General features: G+C 35.7%; 2 protein-coding genes across 5 annotated transcripts in view; one reads left to right on the top strand and one right to left on the bottom strand.

Annotated features, from left to right (window-relative positions):
* Positions 1–410: 410 nt before the first annotated feature.
* On the top strand, positions 411–3,869 carry LOC104896008 (hypothetical protein). Of its 2 annotated transcripts, XM_048645794.1 has the most exons (6): positions 411–632; positions 714–766; positions 2,496–2,693; positions 2,811–2,885; positions 3,142–3,346; positions 3,626–3,869. In XM_048645794.1, exons 1-5 carry the CDS (start codon positions 576–578, stop codon positions 3,302–3,304), a joined length of 546 nt encoding a protein of 181 aa, XP_048501751.1. In that variant the 5' UTR covers positions 411–575; the 3' UTR covers positions 3,305–3,346; positions 3,626–3,869. The 2 variants fall into 2 exon arrangements, with proteins under 2 accessions (XP_048501751.1, XP_010680973.1); XM_010682671.3 differs by lacking the exon at positions 3,626–3,869 and having other exon boundaries at positions 413–632; positions 3,142–3,537.
* A 4,416-nt stretch (positions 3,870–8,285) lies between these two features.
* The window catches only part of LOC104896009 (hypothetical protein), a 30,850-nt gene continuing 13,207 nt past the window's right edge, over positions 8,286–25,928 (bottom strand). The window contains exons 14-36 of one of the 3 annotated variants that reach the window (XM_010682673.4): positions 25,770–25,909; positions 24,471–24,526; positions 24,145–24,358; positions 22,020–22,427; positions 21,655–21,929; positions 21,430–21,515; positions 21,246–21,332; positions 19,535–19,796; positions 19,000–19,428; positions 18,800–18,896; positions 18,202–18,524; positions 17,671–17,793; positions 17,256–17,423; positions 16,975–17,100; positions 16,778–16,867; positions 16,558–16,664; positions 16,322–16,470; positions 10,693–10,775; positions 10,524–10,619; positions 10,291–10,413; positions 9,966–10,049; positions 9,275–9,418; positions 8,286–8,948 (exon numbers count right to left, since the gene is read on the bottom strand). In XM_010682673.4, coding sequence (XP_010680975.2) covers positions 8,598–8,948; positions 9,275–9,418; positions 9,966–10,049; positions 10,291–10,413; positions 10,524–10,619; positions 10,693–10,775; positions 16,322–16,470; positions 16,558–16,664; positions 16,778–16,867; positions 16,975–17,100; positions 17,256–17,423; positions 17,671–17,793; positions 18,202–18,524; positions 18,800–18,896; positions 19,000–19,428; positions 19,535–19,796; positions 21,246–21,332; positions 21,430–21,515; positions 21,655–21,929; positions 22,020–22,427; positions 24,145–24,358; positions 24,471–24,526; positions 25,770–25,909 — 4,021 coding nt within the window. In that variant the 3' untranslated portion in view covers positions 8,286–8,597. Of the gene's footprint in view, positions 8,949–9,274; positions 9,419–9,965; positions 10,050–10,290; positions 10,414–10,523; positions 10,620–10,692; positions 10,776–16,321; positions 16,471–16,557; positions 16,665–16,777; positions 16,868–16,974; positions 17,101–17,255; positions 17,424–17,670; positions 17,800–18,201; positions 18,525–18,799; positions 18,897–18,999; positions 19,429–19,534; positions 19,797–21,245; positions 21,333–21,429; positions 21,516–21,654; positions 21,930–22,019; positions 22,428–24,144; positions 24,359–24,470; positions 24,527–25,769; positions 25,910–25,928 lie in introns of all 3 variants that reach the window. The other 2 variants (XM_010682672.4, XM_048645793.2) reach the window with 2 other exon arrangements.

The following is a 25,928-nucleotide window of genomic DNA, read 5'->3' on the forward strand; positions in this document are numbered from 1 at the left end:
ATGTTTTTCAGAAATGACTTGTAAGTGCCGTTTGGCGAAATATTAATGAAATCCCTTTTCTTTCAAAAAAAAAAAAATAAATGAAATTTTTTTATTACGGGGCATAGACCGGGCCTAATAACTAGTTAGTTATCTACAAGGATCCTTGGAATAGCTTCTTATCTCCCACATGGGAGCAATATTCAAATCTTGGTAGAAGCACAAATTTCAATATTATTGAGATGGAGAATTGGAGCTTGTTGGATCTCTGAACAAATGACATGCTTGAGGACATATTAAAAAAAATTCATCTCATCACGAGACACATACAAAAATCCGGAAACTAGTTTAACATAACCACACAAAAGGAGGCGATTAAGATATTTACTTAAAGCTAACCTAATGTGAGCCCAAGAGCTCAACCCGTCAAGACACTGAGCAAAAGCCCACACACCACAAAAACTCACACATTAGTCAATTTTTACTTCAGGCAGAAATTTGACACACTCTCCCTTAACAAAGAGTAATCGAAAACCCTAAACCCTTAGAATTGGGGAATTCAAATTGAGCTGAAATTTTGAGCTTTTTTCAACACTATGTCTAATATAGAAGACGATGACTCCGACGCTCCTGAGGAATTTACTTTTCATCAGGTATATTATTCTCTCTCTCATAAATTTGAAGAACACAATTCCCAGAAATTTAACAATGTTTGAATTCATTGATATATGCAGGCATTACAACAAGATGAAGAGATTAGGAAAGTTCAGCAGCAAAGTAAAGCCAGGTTCTCTCTCTTTCTCTGTCTCTCAATTCAAACTTTAACTTATATTTTCTGCTGTCAATTGCATAATCATTAATCATTGTTCGAATTTAACCTGCCTTATTCATCTGAGATTGGGATTCTTTTGCTGTTGTTCATACTGATATTCAATTTCGATAATAATTTTTATGAGGATGGGATGTTAATTAGGGTATTATGTGTTGTGCTTGGTCCATATCATCCTTGGGGTGTATTTTAAATGATGAGGAGAATGACCATGTTCGGAGCTCGACTCTCATTGGTTTGGCATTTGCGGGTCAGGTGTTTTAGAGTAGGGGGGAGATAAGGGATCCATATTATACTTGGGGTTTATTTTAAATGATGAGGGGAACAGGTCGGACTGAACTCTCATTGGTTTGGCATTTGCGGGTCAGGTGTTTTAGAGTAGGGAGAAGATAAGGGATTCCATACCCCTCAACAACACACTTGATAAGAGTTGGACACAAGACCTATAGAATCTGAGTTAAGAGATTTGCCAAGTGTTAAATTTCAGATTATATGAAAATGGGCCTGGGTAACCCAATAAGGAGGAGGAGAGTTTAGCTCACTTACAAGCTAGGAGGTTCCATCCTAAAATCAAATGGTGATAGGAGGAGTAACTCCTAATCTTATGAAGTGGTTTATTCTCTCCTCTTTCTCCAATGTGGGACACTCACAAGTGGGTATTTAATGGGTTTCAACACACACTCTCACTTGTGAGTGTCTTTAGAATTTAGAGCTAACTGAAAAGGTAATTAGAAATAATCCTCTTACATCTTGTCGAGGTAAACCCTTACCCAGTTGCTTGATTAGAGGTCCAGTTTAGAAGAGACCTAAAACACGGGCTCTGATACCATGTTAAATTTCAGAGAATTTGAAAATGGGTCTGGGTAACCCAATAAGGAGGAAGAGAGTTTAGCCCACTTACAAGCTAGGAGGTTCCATCCTAAAACCAAATGGTAATAGGAGGAGTAACTCCTAATCTTATTAAGTGGTTTATTCTCTCCTCTTTCTCCAATGTGGGACACTCACAAGTGGGTATTTAATGGGTTTCAACACCAAGTTACCAAGTAGTACTTAATTTCTTGGGTTTTGATGGGTTTGCCTTTTTTTAAGCTAGCTACTAGTAAGTTGTATATACTCAAGAAACCAGATTGAGTTCTGCGTTACTCATCTACTAGCTTTGACCATATGTTTTACTAATATATTTAGAAGGAACCTTGTGGGATTAGTCTCAGTGTATTTTTGAAATGTCAACTTACGCCATGCTTTCCACTAATAAGTAATAACTAATCAAAGATATTAATGGATAAAAAGTTGTGCTTGGGCAAGTGAGAAAGTCAAAGTCTTGCAAGTATTTTGTAATGGATTTAGTATGTCTTAACTGTAGTTTAGTCATTAGTGTTTAAGTGATTATATGTCTTAAGCGGTTGAAATGGGACAATTGCTTGAATGAATAAATAGAGAATCATATATTTCTTGAACTCCGCTGATTGCAGTCTCTCAGTGAAACTCATAGTTCAGAAGAAAATGTGATAGATGTATAGATCTTGAATCTAATTCAATCCATGGTGTTGTATTTGTGTCTTTAAATTAAATGTCCAATGTAAAGTAGATAATCTTTATGTGTTCAGCTTATTTTATTCATTCTTGCTTGATTCTAGGTTCATAATTGTTTAATATATTCGTGGCTTTCATTATTCCTTTAATCTAGGGTTCAGCGTGAACGCAAAGAACGTAGAAAGAAACTAGTTGAAAGGTTAACTCCACGACCGAAGTCAAAGGTTGAAGCATCTGATGGTGAAGATGAAATGGTTGAAGATGAAGAGGAGGCTGATGCAAATAAACAATCCCAAGTCAATACTGGGATGCTTCCAAATGACATTGTAAACTTGCTTGCTGCTCGTGAGAAGTATGTTTTTCAACCATCTTTGTCGTAATATCTGCAAATGCATTAGTTTAGCCTATGAGTTCTTGTGTTATCTGTTATGGGATTTTCTTATTGAGTAGTGAATACTGGTATTTGCAGGCAAGTTTTCTTATCAGATTCTGAGGATGAGAAAGAGGAGAGAAAACCAAAGAAGAAGAAAACCAAAAAATCAGGGTATGAGGTGCTCCTAGTAAATATGAAAAATGTGCCAATCTTAGCAAAGCTTGAGAGCCTTTCATAGGGCAAATACAAGCTTTGAATGCTAATTGACTTTCATGGAACCCGTTCTTTCTTTCCTTCCTATGAGGGCTTCCTGTCATTGAAGATGATTTCTTTAAAAAGCACAATACATATTGACCAAGTATGAACACTTGGTCTTGAACTTGCGCCATAATGGCATAATCTTATTACTCTTTCTTGTATCTTTCAGGGTGGAAACTGTTATTCTAAAGGATCTACCTCCTGCACATTGCGTGCAGAACTCATTGGAGTTTTTGAAGGAAAGGAGAACACGGGTACCCAGGTCTACTGCAGTCTTGAACAATTCTAAACAAGCTCTGCGGCTTCTCTCTTCTTCTGGGTTGCTGAAGTAAAATTGTTAAGCTTTCTGGCTTTTCATTGTTGCTTCTTAGCTAGTAAGTGAAAGGTTAAGGTGTTTGTAGTTCTTCCTTGAGAGATTATTGTTGATTCATTACCCTAAATGTCTCTGATCTGAGGTGTAAGTTGAGAAATAGGGTCTGCTTACTTAAAGTAGATGTAAGACTTGCTAGGAAGAATTTATTAGCACTACCTTACCTTCATGCTAATATGTAACATTATCTGTCAATTGTCATATCTGGTTCTACCGCAATTCCATAGATTTTATATATTGAGCTGAACATTGCTGATGAAAGTACTTCTGACCTTCGTTTTAGAATGGAGGGTCGTGTAATAACGTTTTCATCGAAGAGATTGGCTTGGATAATGACAAAATGCATCAAAGGAGTAGCGGATTCTGCTCTCAAGTCCCACCAATGATTTTGTGGTGCGAATACAAATCATAATTACCACTCGATTTCCCCTATTGTATTTCGTGGCAACTTAACAAAGGCAACATAGGTGTAATGAATGCTTTCTCTTTTATATCTATGGAAAACTTTGATAATCGTTTTTGGGTTAGGTTTGAGTTTGATGGTTGAGGAGTAGGAATAGCAATGGATTGGATCGGATTTTCCAGCTTTCATATCCCATCACTTGGGTATTTTAGAATCAGTTTGTTTTGGGTTGGATTTCGATTGAATTGTCATCCCTATTCAAGGGAGAGGGTAAGAGTTGGACTTTGGAGAGATTCCCTGTTATATTTTTCTCATAACATTAGTGCTGAGGTTATGCTATCTAGGTCAAGCAATGAATATAAAATTATTATTTTGGTCTGGGCGATGTCCTGGGTCAATTACAATTATCAACTATATTATTATTCATAAATTTCATAATTGATTTTATTAGTTTTTCATACTTTTCTATCTAGTGTAAAATTCAAAAATGAATGATATGGCATGATACTTTATTTTTATTTTTAAATCGAAGGAATTGAGGATAAAAATAATAATTTCAACGGAATTAGGGTAGGATAATATTACCTTAATAATAATGTTCGAGATCAAAAAGCAAATAACTTGTATGTCTTGATAGTTACATATAATTATAAGATTTTATTATGTTTTAATTTGAAATATTAAACATTAATTAGTAAATTGATAGTTGAATTCTTCCCTTTCATTTTAAAGGTCACGTTAGAGAGTGTCATGTGGCACCATTATTTTGATATGAACGATTTTTAATATATTTGTATAGATATTTCTTGTGAAATATATATAAAACTTTTTTTGAAAATGGAGATAGATAAATGAGATTCATGTGAAGACAGATGAGTAAGGAAATGGAACAATATCTAGTCATCACAAGATCTTCCGGGATTTATATAATACTAGAAGAAATAGATTTACCATTAACTCATTAAGCATCCCTTTAACTTTAAGGCCTTCATTTAGATCGAGTGTAACGGCGCAGAAAATTTCAAGGGGAAGATATTACAAAATTACAGGCCTAAGGGCCTGTTCTCTTCGGCATAAAACAGCTGAACTGAACTGAATTGAACTGAACTGAATTGAACTGAATTGAACTGAACTGAACTGAACTGAATTGAACTGATCTGAACTGAACTGAACTGAATTGAACTGAAATGAATAGTGATATGTGAGAGTAAAAGTATTGTCAAGAGCTGAACTGAACTGAACTGGTCTGAACTGAACTGATCTGAACTGAACTGAATTGAACTGAACTGAACTGAAAATAAGCTGGGGAGAACAGGCCCTAAGTCATATGCTTGTAATGAGATGAATCTTTTGTGAACTTTCTACACTTATAAGAGGGTAAGAGTTTCCTCAGCAACTATTCTTATGCTTCTTCAGCAATAGCGGCCACGACTATGGCTTGTCTTAAGGCCGTTACTTGGGCTAGGGCAGCTGGACACTCGAATATCATTCTCCTGACGTCTTCAACTCAGCTCATTCAAATCCTAAACTCCAGCGACTATCAAGATATAACTATTAAATGGACTATTCGAGCTCTGCGCCAGGAGGGCTTCTCCTTACCCTCTTGTAAGATATTAAGAGTTTGTCGGACGCAAATTACGGAGGCCCAACAGATAGCGCTTTGGTGTCGACAACATTCTATGGATTTCGGATGAAGGATTAGCCTGATCTGGTCAACTATTGTGTATTCCTGTTGTGCTTAGTTTTGCTTCTACGGTTTTAGTTTGGTTGTACGCTTCCTTGATGTCAAAAAAAAAAAAAAAAGCAACTATTGGGTTTAGATTATCTAGAGTTGTAAAATAACTCTACAAGATAGAGTTTGAGCAATATCAACCATTGAATAAATAATGGTTCATACGTTCTCTTCTCAAAATCCCTCTATTTTATCTCATCAAAATCCATCCTAAATCTTTCCCTTCCACCAATATGAGCCATTAATTTTAAAATGTATGGCTCATATACAACTCCACCTGGTAAAGTTTCACTAAAAGTGTAGAATCCGTACTCACAACTATTACCCTCTTATGAACACTGCTAAATCAGGTAGGGACTAGGGCCTATAAAAAAGTGACAATATCAAGATTCAAGATGATTTTAGAATAATAATTCCTTTTGCTTTGTCTCCTAATAAAAAACAATCTAGGTAGGAATGATGATTAGCAGTAGTATCGACGAAATAAAGTATAAAGATTAAATTTTTTGATATTAATAATTTTTTTTTTTTTTGGAGAATAGGAGGATAAAAAGAAAAATGCCAAACATAAATTAATCTCTTTACATTTACATCCAATATTACACTCAATAAAATTGGAAAGGAATTTAATTTCTTTAGACGGACAACTAGTAGAATTGGACCCTTATATTCTGGAGGCTCCGTGCAGTTATTCACCCTGCACATTGCCTTAGCCGTCTCTGTGTACGAATCATCTGAAGTCTGAACCAAGTTCAAAATCATCAACATTAATAACTGGAGACTTAAAACCAACAACTGAAACTAGTAGAAATCAGGGGCAAGAAAAGGCATCTCCGAGGTCAACCCACATCTGATCCTGAGTAGTAATGGATGCATTTGAATTGGAACCATTCAAACTGAGCAAAGAATGGAATGTGTTCTTCACCTTGTTCATGCACTTACGCCGCTGGATTCTTTCGAGGACGACATCTTTATCAAGTGGTTTCGGTGATCGAAGGTAGAGCTGGGTAGATATGGTATTTGTAGCCTTGTTTTCTACTTCATTACCCTCTTCTTTCTTCTCTGATACCTTCAAGTTTTGAGTTTCTGAGTCCATCTAAAGGAAATGGCTTTGGTTTTTGTTATTAGCTTCTTTTTATTGGAAACCAAAAAAGACTAGACTCTTGATGAATATAAAAATTGTTTAGAAATGAGATGATATTATGTAGAGCTTATATTAGATACGTTTGTTGAGAGTAAAATAATAGATATGATATGGTTATTTATATAGAAGAAAGAGTAGAGTTATGGAGGTGCCAGTGGTTTTATATGCAACGATGGGTGACGCCATTACAAATCCGGGGGTGCTCTTTTTTTTAAGGATGTTTTTGATAGTGAAATGTCGCTGGTTTTGCAATCATTCAGGAAATACTTGTATGTACCCATCAATTGCTTGCCGCAACACTTATCTCACTACCTATTGTGTTTCAACCTTAACGGAGAACATAAGTTAGATAAGGTAAACGATATATATAAATGAATAGAAATAGATAGATATGGCATTCCTACTAATCTTTTGATTGTATTGAATGTTTTGCTTTCATTACATGAAGACTAATTGTCTTTTACAATCTTTTTATAGAGGATCAATTAAATAGTCAAATTTCAATATTTTTGCATATAATATTAATGTATTTTTTTTAGTTGCATTATTTGTTTTTTCACGTTTGCTGAGATGTTTCTTTGAATGTTAATATCTCTTACTTGGTGTAAGTAAAAATTATAAAAATTTGATATTTGAAATCATCGCATTGAGACGAATTTAACATGACCCTACTTGACTATGTTTTTTCTTATATAATGATGCGAGATAGTTTAACAAATAAAGTTGGTTCATTAATAGTGCCACAAAGCAAATGTTGCAACTAAAAAATACGAAGGTATTATACGTGTTATGAAATAATACATATATGTAATTTGTAAAGGAAAATTAAGTTTTTTTTAATCTAGGATGACAATGACAACTCATGCTAACATGTAGGCATGCCAGTGATGCACTAAAGGTATGGAAAAATACTTGTACGAAGCTTCTTATTTTTTTTTATATGACTAAACCTTTGTTATTAGTTGTATGTTTAGTGTGTAAATACATATTTGACACAAACAACTGCCAATACACTTTGTACATGGTATTTTTTTTTGAAGGTAAGATGAAGTCTTTTGCAAAGAAAGAGTATATGAAAATGAAAGTGATGCCAATACCACTAAGTTATCACCTGCTGCTCACTTTGTACATCATAAATGACTTGTCCTATTTTATTATTGTTATAGATACTTATACGATACTTGTGGAACATTACTTTAATATTATAAAATATCCCTTGGGATATAGCTTGATTCTCTACATAAAACAAAAAATAATACAATCAGTAAAGTAAGAGAAATGGAGTTACATACTTGTGTGAAATGATCATTAATAACATGTACATAATAGATTGTTGTACCTTTTGTTGTTTATTAATGTAATTTTCAATAATTTTAGGACATAAATGTAATTGATCCACTCATACCCAAACCTCTAATGCCGAAGAGTCCCTCCCCCTATCTTTTTAAGCACAATCGGCTAATTGAAACCTCTTTACCAAAAACTCAAATTAGAGGATTGACTAGTCAAATCCTCTAATATAAGTTCAAACTTCTATTTTTTTGCCCCAAACCGTTCTTTACCAAACAAAGCCTTCATTATTTTTGCAAAACCCTATTACAATATGTAGTAGGAAATACAATGTTACCTGGATTGTACATAAATTCAAAGATCACTTTGCATAATGGCAGATCAACCACTATGGACAATTTTTTCTTTTTTTTCCGAGGAAACTACTTTACACTTATCATTCTGGATTCACATAAACAAAACCCTTTTTAATCACTTCTGAGACAAATAAACAACCACAGCAGCGAGAGGAAAGAAAGAATATACAAAAAAATTGTTGAATGTCATTCTATGTACATATTCCTAATGACTAGTAATTCATTTACATGCAACTCCAAGGGAAACAAAACTATCCCTCAACTACCATAAGAGGGACAATAGTAAGTGGACCTGAGCCCTAACACCGACTCCAAGTGCGAGTATACCAGTCATTTAGACTTGTCATTATTATCAAGGAAACTCAGTAGAAAACCACTTACGATCCTTCTTGCAACAGGATTTGGTATACAGCGACACAATCGTCCATCAACATAAGCCACCATTGCTGATAAGATAAACTTCCCAAATCCCCATCTCCATATAGATTTCCCCTCCTTAGGTTCCTTAGAAGTGGCAGCAGCAGAGCTACTCAATTCACTATCTGCATGATTACGCACCCATCTTTCCTTCAACTTCAGTTTTCCCGTGGCCTTATCTGTTTGCTTTCTCAGCATGCGGATTGTGAAACTCACAAAGAGATGCTCGCACAGAGTCAGAACAATTGGCCCAACTCTCCATTCCTACATAAAGATGAACATTGATCTGTGATTATTTTTTTTTTCATTAAAAAAGTCGAGATAATAATTTTCCAGGAGCCTCATCTTTTAGAATAGCATCATATCAATAATGAGCTGAGGTTTTAACATATCTCAACATCAAAAGTCTAGGAGTTTCAGAATCTTGAGTTAGGAGCCAACAAAGAAGTTAAAAATGACTTGCAACAATCAATGCCAGTAAAAAGGGTATTAAGCCCGAAAAAAATAAATATCAAGACGAAGTTCCATACATACAGTGTCATTAACTTAAAAGAAGAGAAAAAAATAATAAAAAGGAGAGATACACTTACATTCTCTCCTCGAAGGTGCCTTAGAGGGCGGGAGCTAGTTGAAAAATCTCCCTTCAACAAAGCTTTGCTAATAAGAAAGTCTTTCACCCTCTCCACGATCTCATCAATAAGCGAACTGTTTGGAGGTAGATTTTTAAGAATAACCTGCCAATAATTGTAAATACATCTCAAAATACTATGTAATCAGAGAAAACATCTAGCTCAATGAGATAACCTGAGACCCCTAACTAAAGAGAAGATCTTTGTCTCGTAAACCAAACTTATACAATATGAACTGAACAATGGGATGATACAAACGAAGTAATTTGTTGACATGCTAAATTATGAACTGGAGGAATCATATGTTCTTTTATACTACATGCACTTTCAAGCAAACATCCCTGTGAGTACAAAGACAACCATCATAACCCAGCACGCATCCCACGTATACAGGGTGCGGGAGGTTAACAATGTTTAGTTACAGGAATTAATGAGCTTATATAGAGGAAGTTGGTCATTTGGTTTCCTAGGAAGATGCTCTTTTATCAATATATTGAGTATTTAGTGAAGTAGTGAATTGCACAAGCAAATTCTAGATCCTTGGATTACATGTATAGCATCTAATGAATATTTCATCCCCTCTCAATTGTTTCTCTCATACTATAATGAGTTGCCAGCAAATTCCAATGCACTAAAATGCTAAAAGAAGTACCTGATCATCAACAACTCTAACCCTCAAATATTCTTGCTTATATATCGCATCCAGCATAGCCTGCAGATACCCTTCAACATATAACTGCGTTACAAGAGCTCATGTCAGTGACATATGAGAGAAACGCACTTTGGTCTAGATGTCCAGCATTCGCAATTCAAGGTATGGAGATCTAGAGGCTAAAAAAGAGCTCATGTCAGTGACCTTCCATTTAGTCGTTTCTTCCTGATATATGTTATTTATGTACAGTGAGCCACATTCACAGAAAGAAACGAACTAAGAGGCCATCGACAATTTTTCTCATCAAATCTGCCCTGACATTTACCTCATCGATTCCAGGACTTCGGTCAAGCTTGATTCTTCTATCAGGGCCTCCTTCCAGAAATGCTGTTCCCAGTAATGAAGGCTCCATGGCTATCCTTAGTATTCCATGATGAAAACCCGTCACCTTCGTGTACAATGACAGCACATGTCAGGTTTTAAGTTGTATCTATATATATCTTAACCAAATTCAGGACAAATTACATTAGCATAATGCAAAAGCTAAGATTACAATACCATGCCATTGAAGCCACTGCTTTCTGCACCCTTGAGTACAGAGTCTGAAATTTCAGTCACTGCAGCAAAAAGTATATTGGATCCAGCATTTTTTAACTGCAAAAAGCACCATCTGATGAACAAGCACTGCCACACGGTCAAATTGAAAGGTAGAAGATGGCAGACTTACAGTTTTACTAAGATCACCAAAATACCGCTTTGTTCCGGAGAAACCTTTATCTTCAATAGATTTGCTGATTAACTTAAATGTACCTGTCTCAGAAGCTAACGGATCAGGAAAATCACCTTCAAGAAGGAGTGGGACGGGGCGAGGGGTAATTATCAAGTCCATGATCCAGCAGAGAGTGGTCAAATTCGGCACAGTACTCCTTCCGTCCCTTAATAAACATGATATTTTCGTTTTCTAATGTCTCGAAATAAACTTTACACTTTCCTTTTTGGTTAGCTTCAATACTTCAAATGAAGCACTAGTATATGAAAGATCTATCCTCATAACAACCTGAAACTTGAAAAACTTATAAATCTACAATTCCGTCTACCTAAAACCACCAGTTATCGGATTCCATCCAATACCATCATATTTTTGTTAGATAATCCTTGTTTAATACTAAATACCTTAATTAACAATTTAACACTAACCCATTCCTGAGTTCTCTCTCTTCCCTTCACGATAAACCTTACCCCAACCACCCTCTTTCCCCTTACCAGTTACCACCATTTGACCAAGGCATTAACCCAAGACCAATGACAATTTTGCGAGGATATAGATAAATTTTTCAAGGTAATGCACACACATAATTTTTATTAGAGGAGATTTAATATTGATGGAGATCCAAATGGACATGTGGGGATCAATTTGCAATGGTATTGAAGGTGTACATGGAGGATTTTAATATGGAAGAATAAATGGGAGAGAGACCATTATAGTTTTTGTGCAATTATATAACTTTATTCTAGCTAGTCACATGATTTAAGAAGCTAAATACATATCTAGTAGCTTTTCAAAACTATCCTTAATCCTTATAGCACAAGTGATTTTGGTAGGCAATACCAACTTACTCTAGGAGTTAATTGACCCTTACTCTTCACATGAAAGCTTTTGGGACGATAGCTACTAATGAATATGAGGCTTTTTTTAGAATAAAAAGGAAAAACAATTACAGAGTCATTAGAGATTGTGTGAACCCCTAACAAAAGTACGATAAACAAGTATTAAGGATGGTTCAAGGAAGTCAAAAGGAGGCATTTGGAATCTATTGCCAAAAGATATATGTGAAATATAACTAAGGAATCGCAAGTGAAAAAGAGGTAGATACCTACCCAAAAAAAGTAAAAGGAACTAGAGGACGTCATCATACACTTTGCTCATCTAGAGTTCACTCGAACACAACCCCTGACAGATAAAAATCGTGGCATTCTAAGATCGCGTAGCCAACCTTAAGCGGCCCTCAAGTAACCTTATCCTTATTTAGTAGCTACTATCTCTATTCTATAAGGGAAGGAGGCGCGACACAAAAAAAAGAAAAAGACAAAAAAAATAACTGACTAGTCTATTAAAAAATGGAAAAAAACAACACTTTATACTTCACGTGAAAGTTAATAACTTCTAAAATCAACATTATCAACTATACATTTTTTTTAGGGTTTTTTTACGTATTGCCCCTGTATTACTAAATTTTATATTGTACCCGACCTTTGTGAACTCTGCACATTGTATCCCTAAACATTTTAAACGTCATACAAAATACCCTTACTAATACAAAATCCTACTTCTAGCCTCACTTAGCCTTCAATTCCTCATATCATATCCCAAAGCTCAGTCAACTAACAAGACTCAAAAATCCTACTCTATGCTCACAGGGTAAGAAAGTCCCAAAATCTACTGTTTGATATTGTGTATAAGAGTATTTTATGTAACGTTTAGAAAGCTTAGGTGTACGACATGGAAATTCCCAAAAAGTCGGGTACAATATAGAATTTCGTAAAATACAGGGGCACAACGTAGAAAAACCCATTTTTTTAATAAAAAAAACCATAACTTGATGGCATAACTCACATGACTAACTGTTACACACATTTCACAATTTCTTTATTTACAGTTTATTCAATGTCTTCGCTCTTCCTCTTCTCCCTTTCAGTAACTATTTTGCACGCATTGTGTGCATATAAGACTAATATATACATACGAGAACACTTTAAAATTTAGAACATGATCTATATTGTTTTAGAATATGATATACATTGTCTTAGAACATGATGTACATCGTTTTAGAACATGTTAGCTCATTATTTTAGAACATGATATACATTGTTTTAGAACATGATATACATTAATTCAGAACATGATATACATTGTTCTAAAAAAAGTCGCTGAGCATCGTGCAAACGAGAAGACAAATCGTCGATTCGATGATGTGTCCGGCAGAGTAATAGACGAAATCACCTATTTTCGGCAATGATTTTGGAAGGAGGAGAAAGATGAAAAAGACAATTTGAATCGCTTATTGGACGAGCATGAGGAGAGAGAATCATGGTGGTAGTGCTAGTCATCGGATGTTGGTGGTGTTGATTCCACCATTGATGGTGAGAGTCAGTGGCGGATTTACCTACTAACACGCTGGTGCACGTGCACCAGCAATAATAAAAAAAATTCAAACAATTCACGCAACATTTTTTTCCAGTATTCTCTCAACTTTCTTTTCTCTCACCTAAGCACCTCTTCGCAGACCTCGTTCTCCCTTTCTCTCTCATAGAATATCAGACCTTCACTTCTCCCTCCCATCATACGGCCTCACCGGCGGCGGCTTCGTGGACTTAGACCCCCTGCTGCTGCCTGGCTGATTCGTGCTTTCGTATCGCATAATCGCCATCGGTGTTGACGTGTCGTGACTTGCAGTTGCGAACATACAACAGCAGAATTGGTCGGAAATTGGTGGACGACGGTGGACGCCTGGACGGACATCCTCCAAGAGTCGTGACTGGTGACTAGGTACATCTTAATCAACTCAATTTGCTTGATTTCTTGTTTTACTTTATAGATTAGGGTTTATCAATTTCATGAGAATTGGAAAATAAACTGCAATTTCAGTTGTTATGGGTGTTTATATATCAGATTATATAATTTAGAATTGTTATACATGTTGATTTTGTTGTTGTGTTTTGATTTGAGTGTTATTGGTGTTTGAAAATTGAAATGACATTATATTTGAATTGGGTGTTATCACTCTTATTGTTGATTATAGTTTATGGTCTATGGCAAACTGACTCATGTTTTATTTGGTGAGATACATCTTCATTTAGTTCAATTGTTACTTGATTTTCAGATTTGATAATGAAGAGAAAACGTACTCCAAACAAAATGCAAAACATTGCTAGTTTCTTCACTAAGAAAAATCCAACTCCAAATTCTCCTCTACATTTAACACAAAATGAACAAATTTTGTCTCCTCAACTACCAAGCGAACACCATTCCTCTCTGTCACACAATTCAATTCAAAATTCTCCTCAAAATTCTCCTCAAAATTCCCCTCAAAATTCTCCTCAAAATTCCCCTCACAATTCCCCTCATAATCCTCCTGGCGGTCCGGTCTTTGGTCAAAGTGAAATTGATTGCACCAATCTTCCACAAGACCTTCAGGAGAAAGATGAGTGATTTCCATAAAAATGATAGAGATTTAGTGAGGAGAACTTACATTGAGAGAAAAGCTTGTCAACCCAAAGACTTTTTATTTCCTCAAACACTCGATTTGTTGTCAAGTGGTTTGAAACATGGAGTTGACTTGAGTATAGTGTGGAAAAGGATGTTGCCTATTGTTTCATTTGTTATTTATTCAAGGATAAAAAGGCATTTAAAGGTGATGCTTTTGTTAGTGGGGGTTTCACATCTTGGAATAGATTAGATACGATAAAAAATCTCGAAGCATTATTAAAAATTATTTTGATTTAGTGAACAGTAATTGGTGGTGAACCACCATTAGGAAATTCCTGAATCCGTCACTGGTGAGAGTAGAGAGAATCGCGGTGGTAGTGTTGGTCTCGCCGGATGTTGATGGTGTTAATTCCACCATTGATGGTGAGAGGAGAGAGTAGCGAGGGTAGTACTAATCGCTGGATGTTGGTGGTGTTGATTCCACCATTGATGGTGAGAGGAGAAGAAAGAAAATGGGTTGAAATGAAAATGTCGTGATCTGAGATGGGTGAAGGAGATTTTTTTTTGTTTTTGTTTTTAGAAAAATCTCAACCCTTAGACTTAAAGCATCCAATGGTTCAGATTTGTTCTCACAAAAATTGGTGTTCTCAAAAGAGCCTTCCCCTATATATATATATATGTGTGTGTGTGTGTGTGTGTGTGTGTGTGTGTGTGTGTGTGTGTGTGTGTGTGTGTACACATAGTGGCGGATCATAAGTGGGGCGGATGGGGGTTGGCTCCCCATAACTATGTAAATAAAATTAAGCAATTGCATTCATCACATGAATTAACGTTGGCACAATGGTTGAGATGAAAGCACTTAGGTACTAAGGAAAAACTTAGGTTGGAGCTTCGAACCTTGCAACCTAGTTTTGTAGGTATTTTTGTTTATCAAAGTTTCTTCTCTCAACATTTTTAGTGCTTTTCTTTTAAATTTACCTCTAGTTTTGTGTTTGAAAGGTTCTTCTCTCTTTATTTTAAGTGCCTTTCTTTTCTTTTCTTTTCTCCTATATCTTTGGCTTAGATTTATTTGCCTAATTTTGAAAAAATGTTTTTGATATAATATTACTACTTTCTTTTTCTTTTTTCTAAAAAAGCGTTTTTCCCGGTGTAATTCGTACTTATTTCCTCAAATCATTCCTAACAATCATAAAATATAAGTTTACCTCTATTTTTTTTGTTAATGACTTAAAAAAGCAATTTAGCAGTTTTTTTAGTAACTAATGATGAACTAATCCTTCAATTTCTTAAAAATTCATCCACTTATGAGCTGTTTTTTAAAATTCCTTGAAGATTTGATAATGATAAACATATAAATGAAAAAAGTTGCTTAAAATTTTAATGGGTACGATTGAGATTTAGAATAATTACATTAGCTACAACTTCTTTGCGATCATTAATAATAGTATATTAAACTTTGGGTACTTTTATAAGCGTTTTTCTTCATCAAAAATTTATCTACTCAGCCCTTGTTAAATATATATATATATATATATATAAAGAAATGAATTCATATGAGAATGCATACTTACATGAGAAATGAGAATGGATTTTACACGCTATAATGAACAAGTGATGTAACTGTAATGAAAAAGTGATGTAACTCCAAAAAAAAAAAATATTAGGAAAAAAAAATTCAGCAAAATCAGCAAAACGTAAAATGAGAAAAAAAAAAACGTTGATAAATGAGCATAAAATAGTTGAATGAGCAAAACCATAAAAAAGTGAAACAAAAAATGAGCAAAAATGTTATGAAATGATCAAAATCTTCGTAAAATGAGGAAAATGAGTGGTTCTCACGGTTCTCACCATAAGGGTGGTTCTCATATGAACTTAAACATATATATATATATATATATATATATATATATATATAATGTAACAATGACAAGCGTATGTGAGAGCTTTGCTAATTAGCGTGGGATTCCAAGTGAACCCAGTCCTCATTTGTGAATGGGGAAAGTGTGTGTTTTCAACTGCTTTATTGTGATTTAAGTGATGAAAAATGATTGTTCCTTCCTCATGCATCTAGCTACTATGAACTAAGCAGCAAAAGAGGTGCATTCACAGGTTTTGGAAATTGAGGGTAAAAGGCTAAAAACTGCATTACCTAGGGTGAGGCCTCGAACATTAAACAAGCTGCTGGAAGGGTCAAAGAAAACATCCAGAGAAGAGGATGCCAAATCATCAAAGGCTGATGCGAAAGTTGGTGGGAGCAATGAGCTTCCCTTTGCAATGTAAATAGCCCGCATGCCATACCTAAAATCAGCATTTCAAACAAAAATAAGCAACGAATATGGAGAAGAGGGATACAGAAGGAAGACATAGCAGAACAGGCAAACTTACCATGAATAGTGTCTTGCACATCTTAAAAGCAGCTCACGAGTTGTTACCAAAGCATGAGTAACCAAGATACCATTGAGTTCTACCTCTAGATTCTTAATGGCAGGGATCTATCGAGTATACAAAATCAAAGAAAGAGGTAAACATGAAAGATTGAGATGATAGACAAATCAAGTACAGGGAACCTATCAACAATCCCCTGGTGATATTACACTCTCTTTACCTTGATGACGCTATGCAACAGAGACCTTAATGCCTCTTGTCCTGAGTTGTAATTTGAGTACGAATCCACTGGGAGAAAGCTTGCCGTGATCTCAATAAAATAGAAATAAGTAAGTTCCAGTCTTCCAGGTCCAAAAAAAAAAAGAAGCTAAAATTATGAAAATCATTCATAAGGAAAGGCCAAGAAACCCTACTCACTTTAACTGGGTGGATCTCGAAATGATCAAAGTAGTATTGTTGACTTTGAGTATTTGAACTAAGCGACGCTCTCCAAAATGGAACAATTTTCATTAATGTCTCCTCGTCAAGGTTCAGATCAATTGGCTGTTATAAAAAGAACAATTAGATCAATATACCACTAGTTAGCACGCATTAGTACATAACAGAATCAGTAAAATGATAATATCCATTATATGCCAGTATTATTAACAGAGTAATATTAACAGAGTAAACATGCAAACTAAGAGCGTTAATTATACCTGCAGAATAATAGATGAGTATCTGACATCTCGGATGCTTGAGGTGGCAGGAAATAAGACAAAGACAACATAGAGAATGGAGTCATCTGTGAAATTGTTGGACGTGAGATGTCTTCTGAGCATAGCTGCAAAAGGAGCTCCAGCCCATTTTTCATCTACATGCATAGACTGCGATAAACAGTTGATTTTTATTAAGGATTCATAGATTAAAGAATTATAATGATAAAAAAAAAAGAAATGGTTGTTTTAGTTATTTAACTATTTTTTCATTTATAAATAGTGTAACACATAACTGTGCTGAAAATATCCTCAATTAATCTTTCACATCTGAAGGTCTCTAGGAATTAGCAGTTAAGGGAAAAGCTAAGCAAACACAAAGAAAAATGCTCAAGAGCAGGAAGAATATGATACTCACCTGTACCCTAATTTGACTGTATATCCGCTGATCAATAATGATTGAATCAATACTAATGTTATCTAATCTACCAATAATAAACGGTGTGTACGTTGGCAGATCATAGGGATCCAAATCCTCCAGCTGATCCTATATTGAAATGAAAAAATTAGGAACCATATAAGAATGATTTAAATTATTGTATTTGTGAAAAACCACCCATTACTTCATTTTTATTAAAATACACTAACAGATGACATATCAACTACAATTCAAGCATGATCAAGGGACGTAAGTAATTGATAGCATACAATATATTCGCAGTGCTACACATCACACAAGACACTCTGGGCTTCCACAAAAGACATTTAATTGAATGAACTTCATGAGATGAGACTGTTTAAAGGAGACCTCGTGATGGTAAATAAAACATATTGAAAAAAATTAAATATAAAAGCAAAAACTAAGATGCACAAAAATGTAAAACGGTGTTGATATACATTCACCATATGAATATAGATAGTAAAAATATTGGTGTGTTCTTTCACTCACCTGCTTGCAGGGTTCAAGCAAGCGAATTGCAAGATAAGAGATTCTAAACTGAATCTTCATGCATGACTGATACTTGCTATCAGCATTACGTCTTCCAGGTGAGTGAGAAATTCGTAAAACACGAGTAGGACCATCAACATATACTTCATACCCCACGTTTTCGACATCAATACCATTCATCTGAGCAAGATTCGTGCCCCTTCTATCAGAGGCTCTGGTATCTACAGGTAAATGAGAAGGCAGAGCTCTCTGTTTTCCCACCCGAAAAAAGGACTTCCATGTGCGCAGTTTATCTAAGCTGATTTCACGTAGCGTTTGAACACCTAAAGCAGGCAAGAAATGTCATTATCTATCTGAATTTTCAAAGACAGAACTTCCTTTTACCCCCAAGAAGAAGCTGCCCCACTAAACAAATCTGATTTGCAAGGAATGCTTTTCACATGCATGCATATTAGGCTTATAGGCTGTAGCAAACAGCAAGTAATCTTCTTTTTCTTTTTTTTTTTTTTTTGAAGTGAGTAAGTGATAGCAACAATTATTCTTTTTCAACAATATGCGCATCCCAAATTTCAACAACACACAATAACGGTAGAATTACCATTAATTTTGACAATGAGCTTGTGCGGTCGAGTCAAGTTATCCCAGACATAGTTCACACTGCCTCCGCTTGCAAGAGTTTCTGGCTGAAATGAATCCTGGAAACTTACAACAATCAGATTCCACAATAATGGTAACGCCACAAAGTTTTATACAAGCTGACGGTACTCTAATAACAATTTCATATATCTGGGAGAAAACCTTTTGATAATAAGTAATAGAAGCATCACGAAGATGATTTTCAATTCGATAAGGCAGACAAGTATCTGGTGGTCTACAGAAATGCAAGACAAAGGCGGGACCTTCTTCAACCACATGAACAGCTGCAAATTCCCAAGTAATATCATCTTCCCTTGTTACAGGATCTAACTGATGTACAGTAGGTTCAACATTTCTTTTGAATTTCAGGAAGAAACATCCAAGTGAAGCTACACAAACAGGACCTGACCATCCCCCCACAGTTTCATCTGGACTAAACTGCACAAAAAATGATGCGTCATCATCCGAAACCTTGTGCTTTTGCAATAATTTCTCCAAAAAGGTGATATCCCGCTTATCATAGGATGCAACCCTGAAAGATAATGCTGCTTTCTGTTTACTGCTGATTCTAACTGTCTCCCCAAAGTCATCCTTCAATCAGAGTACAGTGAAATGAGTTAATTGGTTAAAAGTTTCACCCCATTATGGAACTGAAACTTAACTTTAAAAAAAACGTGCAGCTGGATCAAGAACAAACCTCTAAGAAACATTGTCGGACAAAAAGCTGCTCATCTGATTCATTGAAGATTATATACCGCGGAGCAACAGAGACCATTTGTGCTGGCACATCTATTTTACTCATTAATGGTCCCAAAGAGATCCCCAACTTGACCAAATACTTAATCCCAGCTCCTTGTAGTCTATTAAATTTTATCTCTGCAAGGCCTGATATGGCATCCAAGTCTAAGATTGACTTAGGTGATTCTTCATCCAGCAGTTCCATACACAACTTACTCGATCTGCGAGTAGAATACACATTAGAATTCTTTTCTATTCCTCATTGTAGACACAAAATAGTGTCTCGCTATTGAGTCCAGCAATGAAACATATTGTCATCCTAATTGGTCCGGTCTAAAGAAAGAGCAATCAAACGAGCTAAGCTAAAAGCATTTCGAAAATATAGGCTATTTAGAAAAGGCCCAATTAATTATTCTTGATAATTAATTGTATTTTTTGATATTAATTATTTTTGATAATTAATTTTTAAAGGATATTTAGAACATCAGATTTTTACTCCTACAGGTATCTGATTTCGGATTTCAAATAATAGATTTTAACAAAGGATCAAAAAGAATCTTAAAACAATAGAAAACTGGCCATAAAGTCGGTGCACGCAACGCACAATTTCCTTACCTTTTCGTGATTTTTCAGTTTCCTTTACCTATAAATAGCTCGTTTCTTTGAACGACATTTCACAATGTTTTCCTAGGCTTTAATACCTTGACATCCTTAACAACTCACACTCAAACTCATCTTCAAACAGTCAAACTCATATTCAAACACATTCATACCTTCGAATTTCTTATTTCAAGCTTCAAGATTCCTAATCCTGCAAACCATTATACAAGACCCGGGTGACAAAGGTATAATTCATGAGGGTTAATTAAAATTAATTTCTTTCTTTACTAACAATTTACTTGTCACAACTTAAATGAATTCACACGTTCTTGTATTCTTCTCTAAGCCTTTCCTTTTATTTTCTTCTATCTATTATTCAAAATTATTCATATGCATGTTCTATGATTTAATGTTTTCATCACCGCACATGTTTATTTCTATGTTTATTTCTGCTAATCAAGAACTAAAGAGTTGTTCTAACATTAAATTTGGATAATTTGGACAACCTCTATGGAACTCAGTAATTTGATTGCTTTAATAACATGTCACCAAATATTAGTCTTTTGTTTGTTTAATGAACCAACATAGACTAATTATAAGATTACATTAACATATTACGTAGTTGTATATTTGCATAAAACATGACATGAATTGATATTAAGTATAGATCATCAATTGACGAATTTGATTCCTGATCTTATTCGTACCCTCACCCCCGACCTCAAGTCTACGGTTCATTGACCATTAATGGAGTCATGATGAGGATATCTATATTGGATAAGTCCCTAAGTTGTGCCTACGATTTCCCAGTATCTAATTAGATTTATGAGTCTTCTTTTAAAGACTTGTTGGCGACTTCTCTCTATTTCAAAACATTTTCAATCATAACCTTTACAATGAGGTCGTTAAAACGCGCTCATCCCGCGTAGGCAAATAAAAACAAGCGAACATTTATCACTTCTCTTTGGGGGGAGCAATAGAGGAACAAAGAAAAAAAAAAACTACACATGATCAACATCAGGCACTATAAAAAAAAGGAATCAAAGGCAGTTGAAAGATAGGAACCTCACTTCATGAACCATGATCTGGTTGATTTTGGAGGCAAAAGAGTCCCAAATTGTGGAGGAGTAGTGATGGCATAACTCTCACCAGCATCCCTGCATACCATGGGATATAACATATATGTCAAGGAAACACAAGAGTATTGACAACAGCTGGGTAGCCTCTATATCATTATAATGGTATAGTGAGAACCTAGACAAAGGTTTATGATGAGGTGCAGCACAGAACAATAGAAAACCAGTGTCGTTTCTTAATGTGTACTGTGTAAAAATAGTGGCCTGCATCAGACAGAGAAACAATTTCAGTTGTTTAACTGACCAAAATTTGAGATCAGGATAACACTTATATACGTAACCATTGATACTAAAAATTACTAAAATATGCCACCACCATAGCAAGTTCCTGTATCATTATTACCTCGAGCATGCCCCTATTGCCACGAGCCAACCTTAAGCAAGCAAAGTACATTCCACCACAAAATTCCAAATCAATATCCAGAAACTGAATACCATCCTTCTTTTTGTTCAGTTTTTTTAGCCATTGACTGCAATTCACAGGCTTACAACTAGAGCTAAACGTAGCTAATGTAATGTTGAAGAATAGAACAGCAGGGTTAGCATACAGATCAACAGTACAGCCTCCTTGAACAGTTGCTTGGTTAATGTTCTTCAAACCGTCAATTACAGAGATTTCTGCAGAAAAATACATGAGATTAGGAAGCAATACCACAGTTTGACTCAAAATCAAACAAAAAAGAAGACAAAAAAAATACATCAGTATACCTGTTTCGGTTAGAAGTACATCAATATCTGACTCCAGTAAATTAGATACTCGCACAGTTGGAAGAAGAAATAACTCCTTCTGCTCCTGCAGAGCAATTGATGAACTTTTACTTTTGAGACGATCATTAGGCCGCATAATAGGAACATCTCTCGTAATGCTCTGAACCAAGAAATGCATTTGAGCCACATGCGTATCTCCAGATCTCACTGAACAGCCAACAGTGCTAAAGGAATACTTCCAAGACTCAGCTAAAAAAGTTTTCCGAACTTGGTAACTTAATTTATCAATGACACCTGATAGACGAACAGCCTTTTCCCCTTTTAGATTTCCGGACCATTCAACTGAGCAAGATGTGCAAGAATCACGCTCCTCCTTTATCTCGGGTCGAAATGAAAAGACAAAGTTACCTGCAAATCACAGATAGATGATGTAAATTTTGCGGCCAAAGAATGACTCAGCTAAAGGCAGGTTGCAACTTGGGTCCAGTTTGCCACTGGGAGTATGAACATATCTATAGCAGATTCAACACAATTCAGCATCCATTGCTCGAGTTTAATGACGCTTCTGACAGGTAATTCCGTAAATAAAATAAAAAGTATTCCCATTGCCGCCATCTTAGTGCTTGCAAATGTTTCAGTTCCTATCTAATCTCCCCTGGCCCTAATTCATCCCACTCAATCTCCCTCACCCGAATATAGACCTTAAAGCATACAGAATTAAAAGTGTTTAGACCTTAAAGCATACCACATTAGTAATATGATGAAAATATATATAATTTTTTTTAGCACCAAGTATCCTTGCAGTTCAGCATATTTACCGTCTCTGAGACTGAGGAAACAGCATTAAAAGTGTTTACATTCCTTATTCATCCTTAAGTTTTCCTAAACTCTAGTTGCTCATAGAGCCTAAGTAATAGAGGAGACAAAACATCCTCTTGCTGCAAAGCTCTGCAGGCTTGAAGCCAATTCTAGGGCATCATTTTAATTAACTAACAAGGAAAAACAGGAAGTAGATAGAAAACCCTATTCATCTCCTCAACCCAGAAGCAAAACCTTTCCTCTTCATCACCTTGTGTGTGAAACCAAAACACACTATCATTATATCATATGCTTTCTCAAAATCTAGCTCGAAGCTGACCCCAGAGTGCCCTCATTTCTAAGATCACCAATTACCTTGTGATATATAAGTCACATATCACATCCAACATTTGCCTCCCATTCCAAAAAGTATCATGATGTGATAAACAAACGCTCAATAACACAACACCTAGCTCGTGAAGACACCTTACACCTCACCACAAAGCATGCACACACTAATGATTTGATAGATAGGTAACAGGTCCATGACCTTCACAGAATATCCTACTCCACTACAAGGGTGATGAATATATTATGAAGACTCTGACAGGCAAACCATCATCAGAATCCAGAAAGAACTCCCAAAACTCCCCAACAATGTGATCCTTGATCATATTAACAGCCGCATAGAAATCTCGACCTCAGGAGTTATCAACCTCCACACGAGACTACTGAAGCAATGACTTAAGCTCCTTGATCTAAGAAAGGCCTCTCAACCCAGGTGCTGTTTTCCTTTAGTCATTTACTGCTCCAAGCCAAACAAAACTGCTTCAAGAAAGGTGCTATTTACATCAAGTACTGTAACACAAGGAAACTGCAGAAACTAGTTGTTGGTGAAACACCTCATTCAAAAACATTATAATATAGGAGAACTGAGATCAGAAAAACATTAAATCAACAGAACATAAAATTCTAAATTAAGTGGTCGTTTGGTTGACACTAGAGCAGATAAGAAATATAAATTCCTGGCAATTAAAATGATCATAGGTCGTTTGGTTAACAAAAGTACATGAATTTCTACTTTCTGGGACGTTCCACTTCCCACAATATGGGGGAAGTTATTTACCCAGTCCCCCCTAGGGCCTAGGTGAATAGAAATTCCACAAAAAAACTTCCTACAATTAACCAAACAGTTTTACAATCTTCCTAGGAGATGGAACTTCATGGGAATTACTAATTCCTGGGAAGTGTAATTTCCAATATGCAAACAAACGGCCACACAGTAGTAGTAACAATCATCCTAAGATGAGACATTGCAAAAGCATACCAGCACCCAGAGATAGCAGTGCCTTCTTTGGCCCACCAGTCAAACTGATAGCATCAAATGCCGCCATGCAGTCATCAATAGTGTCCCCGTCTCTTAGCAGCACTGATGCAGATTCAACATCCATTGATTCAGGCCTTTGAATACGCAGCTCCACAGGAAATCCAGTATTGTTATGGATTCTTAGTAAAGGGGACACATTAAGTGATAAACCTTCCTGTAAATTGTCAATGCAGTTATAAACATGATAGATTGAAGGGTAGATACATGGATACGTTTGCAATCTCTAGTTATATTTAGATTTAACAATGCCACTTATAGTCTTATACCTCAGCATTTTTTGATATGTCGAAAACAATGAACGGCCCAGGACCGGTTCGTGAATCTGTGCAGATCAAAAGCCAAGCAAATAAAGAAATCGTAAGTTGAACTGACATAACACATGAAAATGCCTATGGTGATATCATGATAATGGGACCTAATCTGTCCTACATTCCCACTATGTGGACGTTTTCTTGTTTTCAGCTTCATCAACGCCATACCCCCCGCAGTTTGGAAGTCAGTAAACTTTCTGTAGAGGCCTTTTAGGTTTCTCCATCGTCCCATCCTAGTAGCATCATGTCTATTGATTACCAACAATATTTTTCTTAGGTCCATGTTTAGTGTTTAAAACCAACTTACACATCCTGCAATTTCTCCAAGGAAATAGGCCTGGCCTAAAGCAAGGTGGCTCACAGATGGTCCATGTGTGAAAACTGCAAATATAGTTCGATACTGCATCACAGTGCCTAAGATGATTACATGGGATAAGGGAACATAAATTAAACCTACATGCAAATTTAGGTGAATGATTACATAAAAGTTGCCAGTATTAAAATATTGTTTCTTTTGTGAAAAATGCAAAAACCAGTTCCAAGACTTCCAACTCCTTACGGAACAGACAGGTCGCTGGCAACATGATTTAACCACTAAATGTCAAGGCTTCATGCAAAAGTTTTTTTTATCACAGGCTAGCAATTTCCCTTGTCCAAATTGAAAGTGAACTTCAAGATGAAGCTTACAAAAAGATGAAGATAAGGAACAAAAACTAAATAAAGGAGCAATTCTATAAATGGTAGAGTGCAATTCATTATACCATTAAATCATTAAAAGAAATGTGTGTTCTGTTTAGCCCATTCCGGTCAAATGGCTAGGACTTAAGCATATTGCTATGGACTGAGCTGGGGGCAGTGGAAATTAAGGGAAGAAGAAGACGGTGGTTTTGTTATCAAACTGGAAGTTACAGAATTCAAAGATACATTATTAAGGCTTTCGGGTGGCCTGGGTTACTCCCATCTAACAAACTAGAAGTACCTCTGAACAATCTTCTCCGTGATCTTCTCTCTTCCTCCTCTATTGACAAAACTCTCATTCCTTTCCCTCCTTTCTCTTCTCTAAATCAATTCTATTTCTTCTTCGTCAAGCTGCTCCAAACAAATCAATGATGCAACACCTACACTAGCCCTCCCTATTATGCCAGTTCATTGCACATACGAATTGCATGGAGAAATAGAGAAGCAATCATAGTAATAGCATAATAAAGCCAACACTACCAGTAACAGCATCCCGCTCACAAATCAAACAATTACCTTGTTGTGATATGATACGTGTTCTCCAAGCAAAAATCTGACTCCCAGAAAGAGGTACATGAACTGAAGAAGTTGAAGATAATCCAGGATTTTCAAGCAAAACTGTTGCATAGGATGCTCCCTGAGGCTCCTCTAGATGCCTTGGTTGAAGATCAGATT

This window comes from Beta vulgaris, chromosome 6 (genome assembly GCF_026745355.1).
Source record: "Beta vulgaris subsp. vulgaris cultivar EL10 chromosome 6, EL10.2, whole genome shotgun sequence".
Lineage (NCBI taxonomy): Eukaryota > Viridiplantae > Streptophyta > Magnoliopsida > Caryophyllales > Amaranthaceae > Beta > Beta vulgaris.

Excerpts from the sequence above, each read along its gene's own strand:
- LOC104896008 (XM_048645794.1), top strand. The coding sequence starts at position 576 with ATGTCTAATATAGAAGACGATGACTCCGACGCTCCTGAGGAATTTACT. Across the intron at positions 633-713 it reads AGGAATTTACTTTTCATCAG|GCATTACAACAAGATGAAGA; the intron begins GTATATTATTCT and ends TGATATATGCAG. Across the intron at positions 2,886-3,141 it reads AAGAAAACCAAAAAATCAGG|GGTGGAAACTGTTATTCTAA; the intron begins GTATGAGGTGCT and ends TGTATCTTTCAG.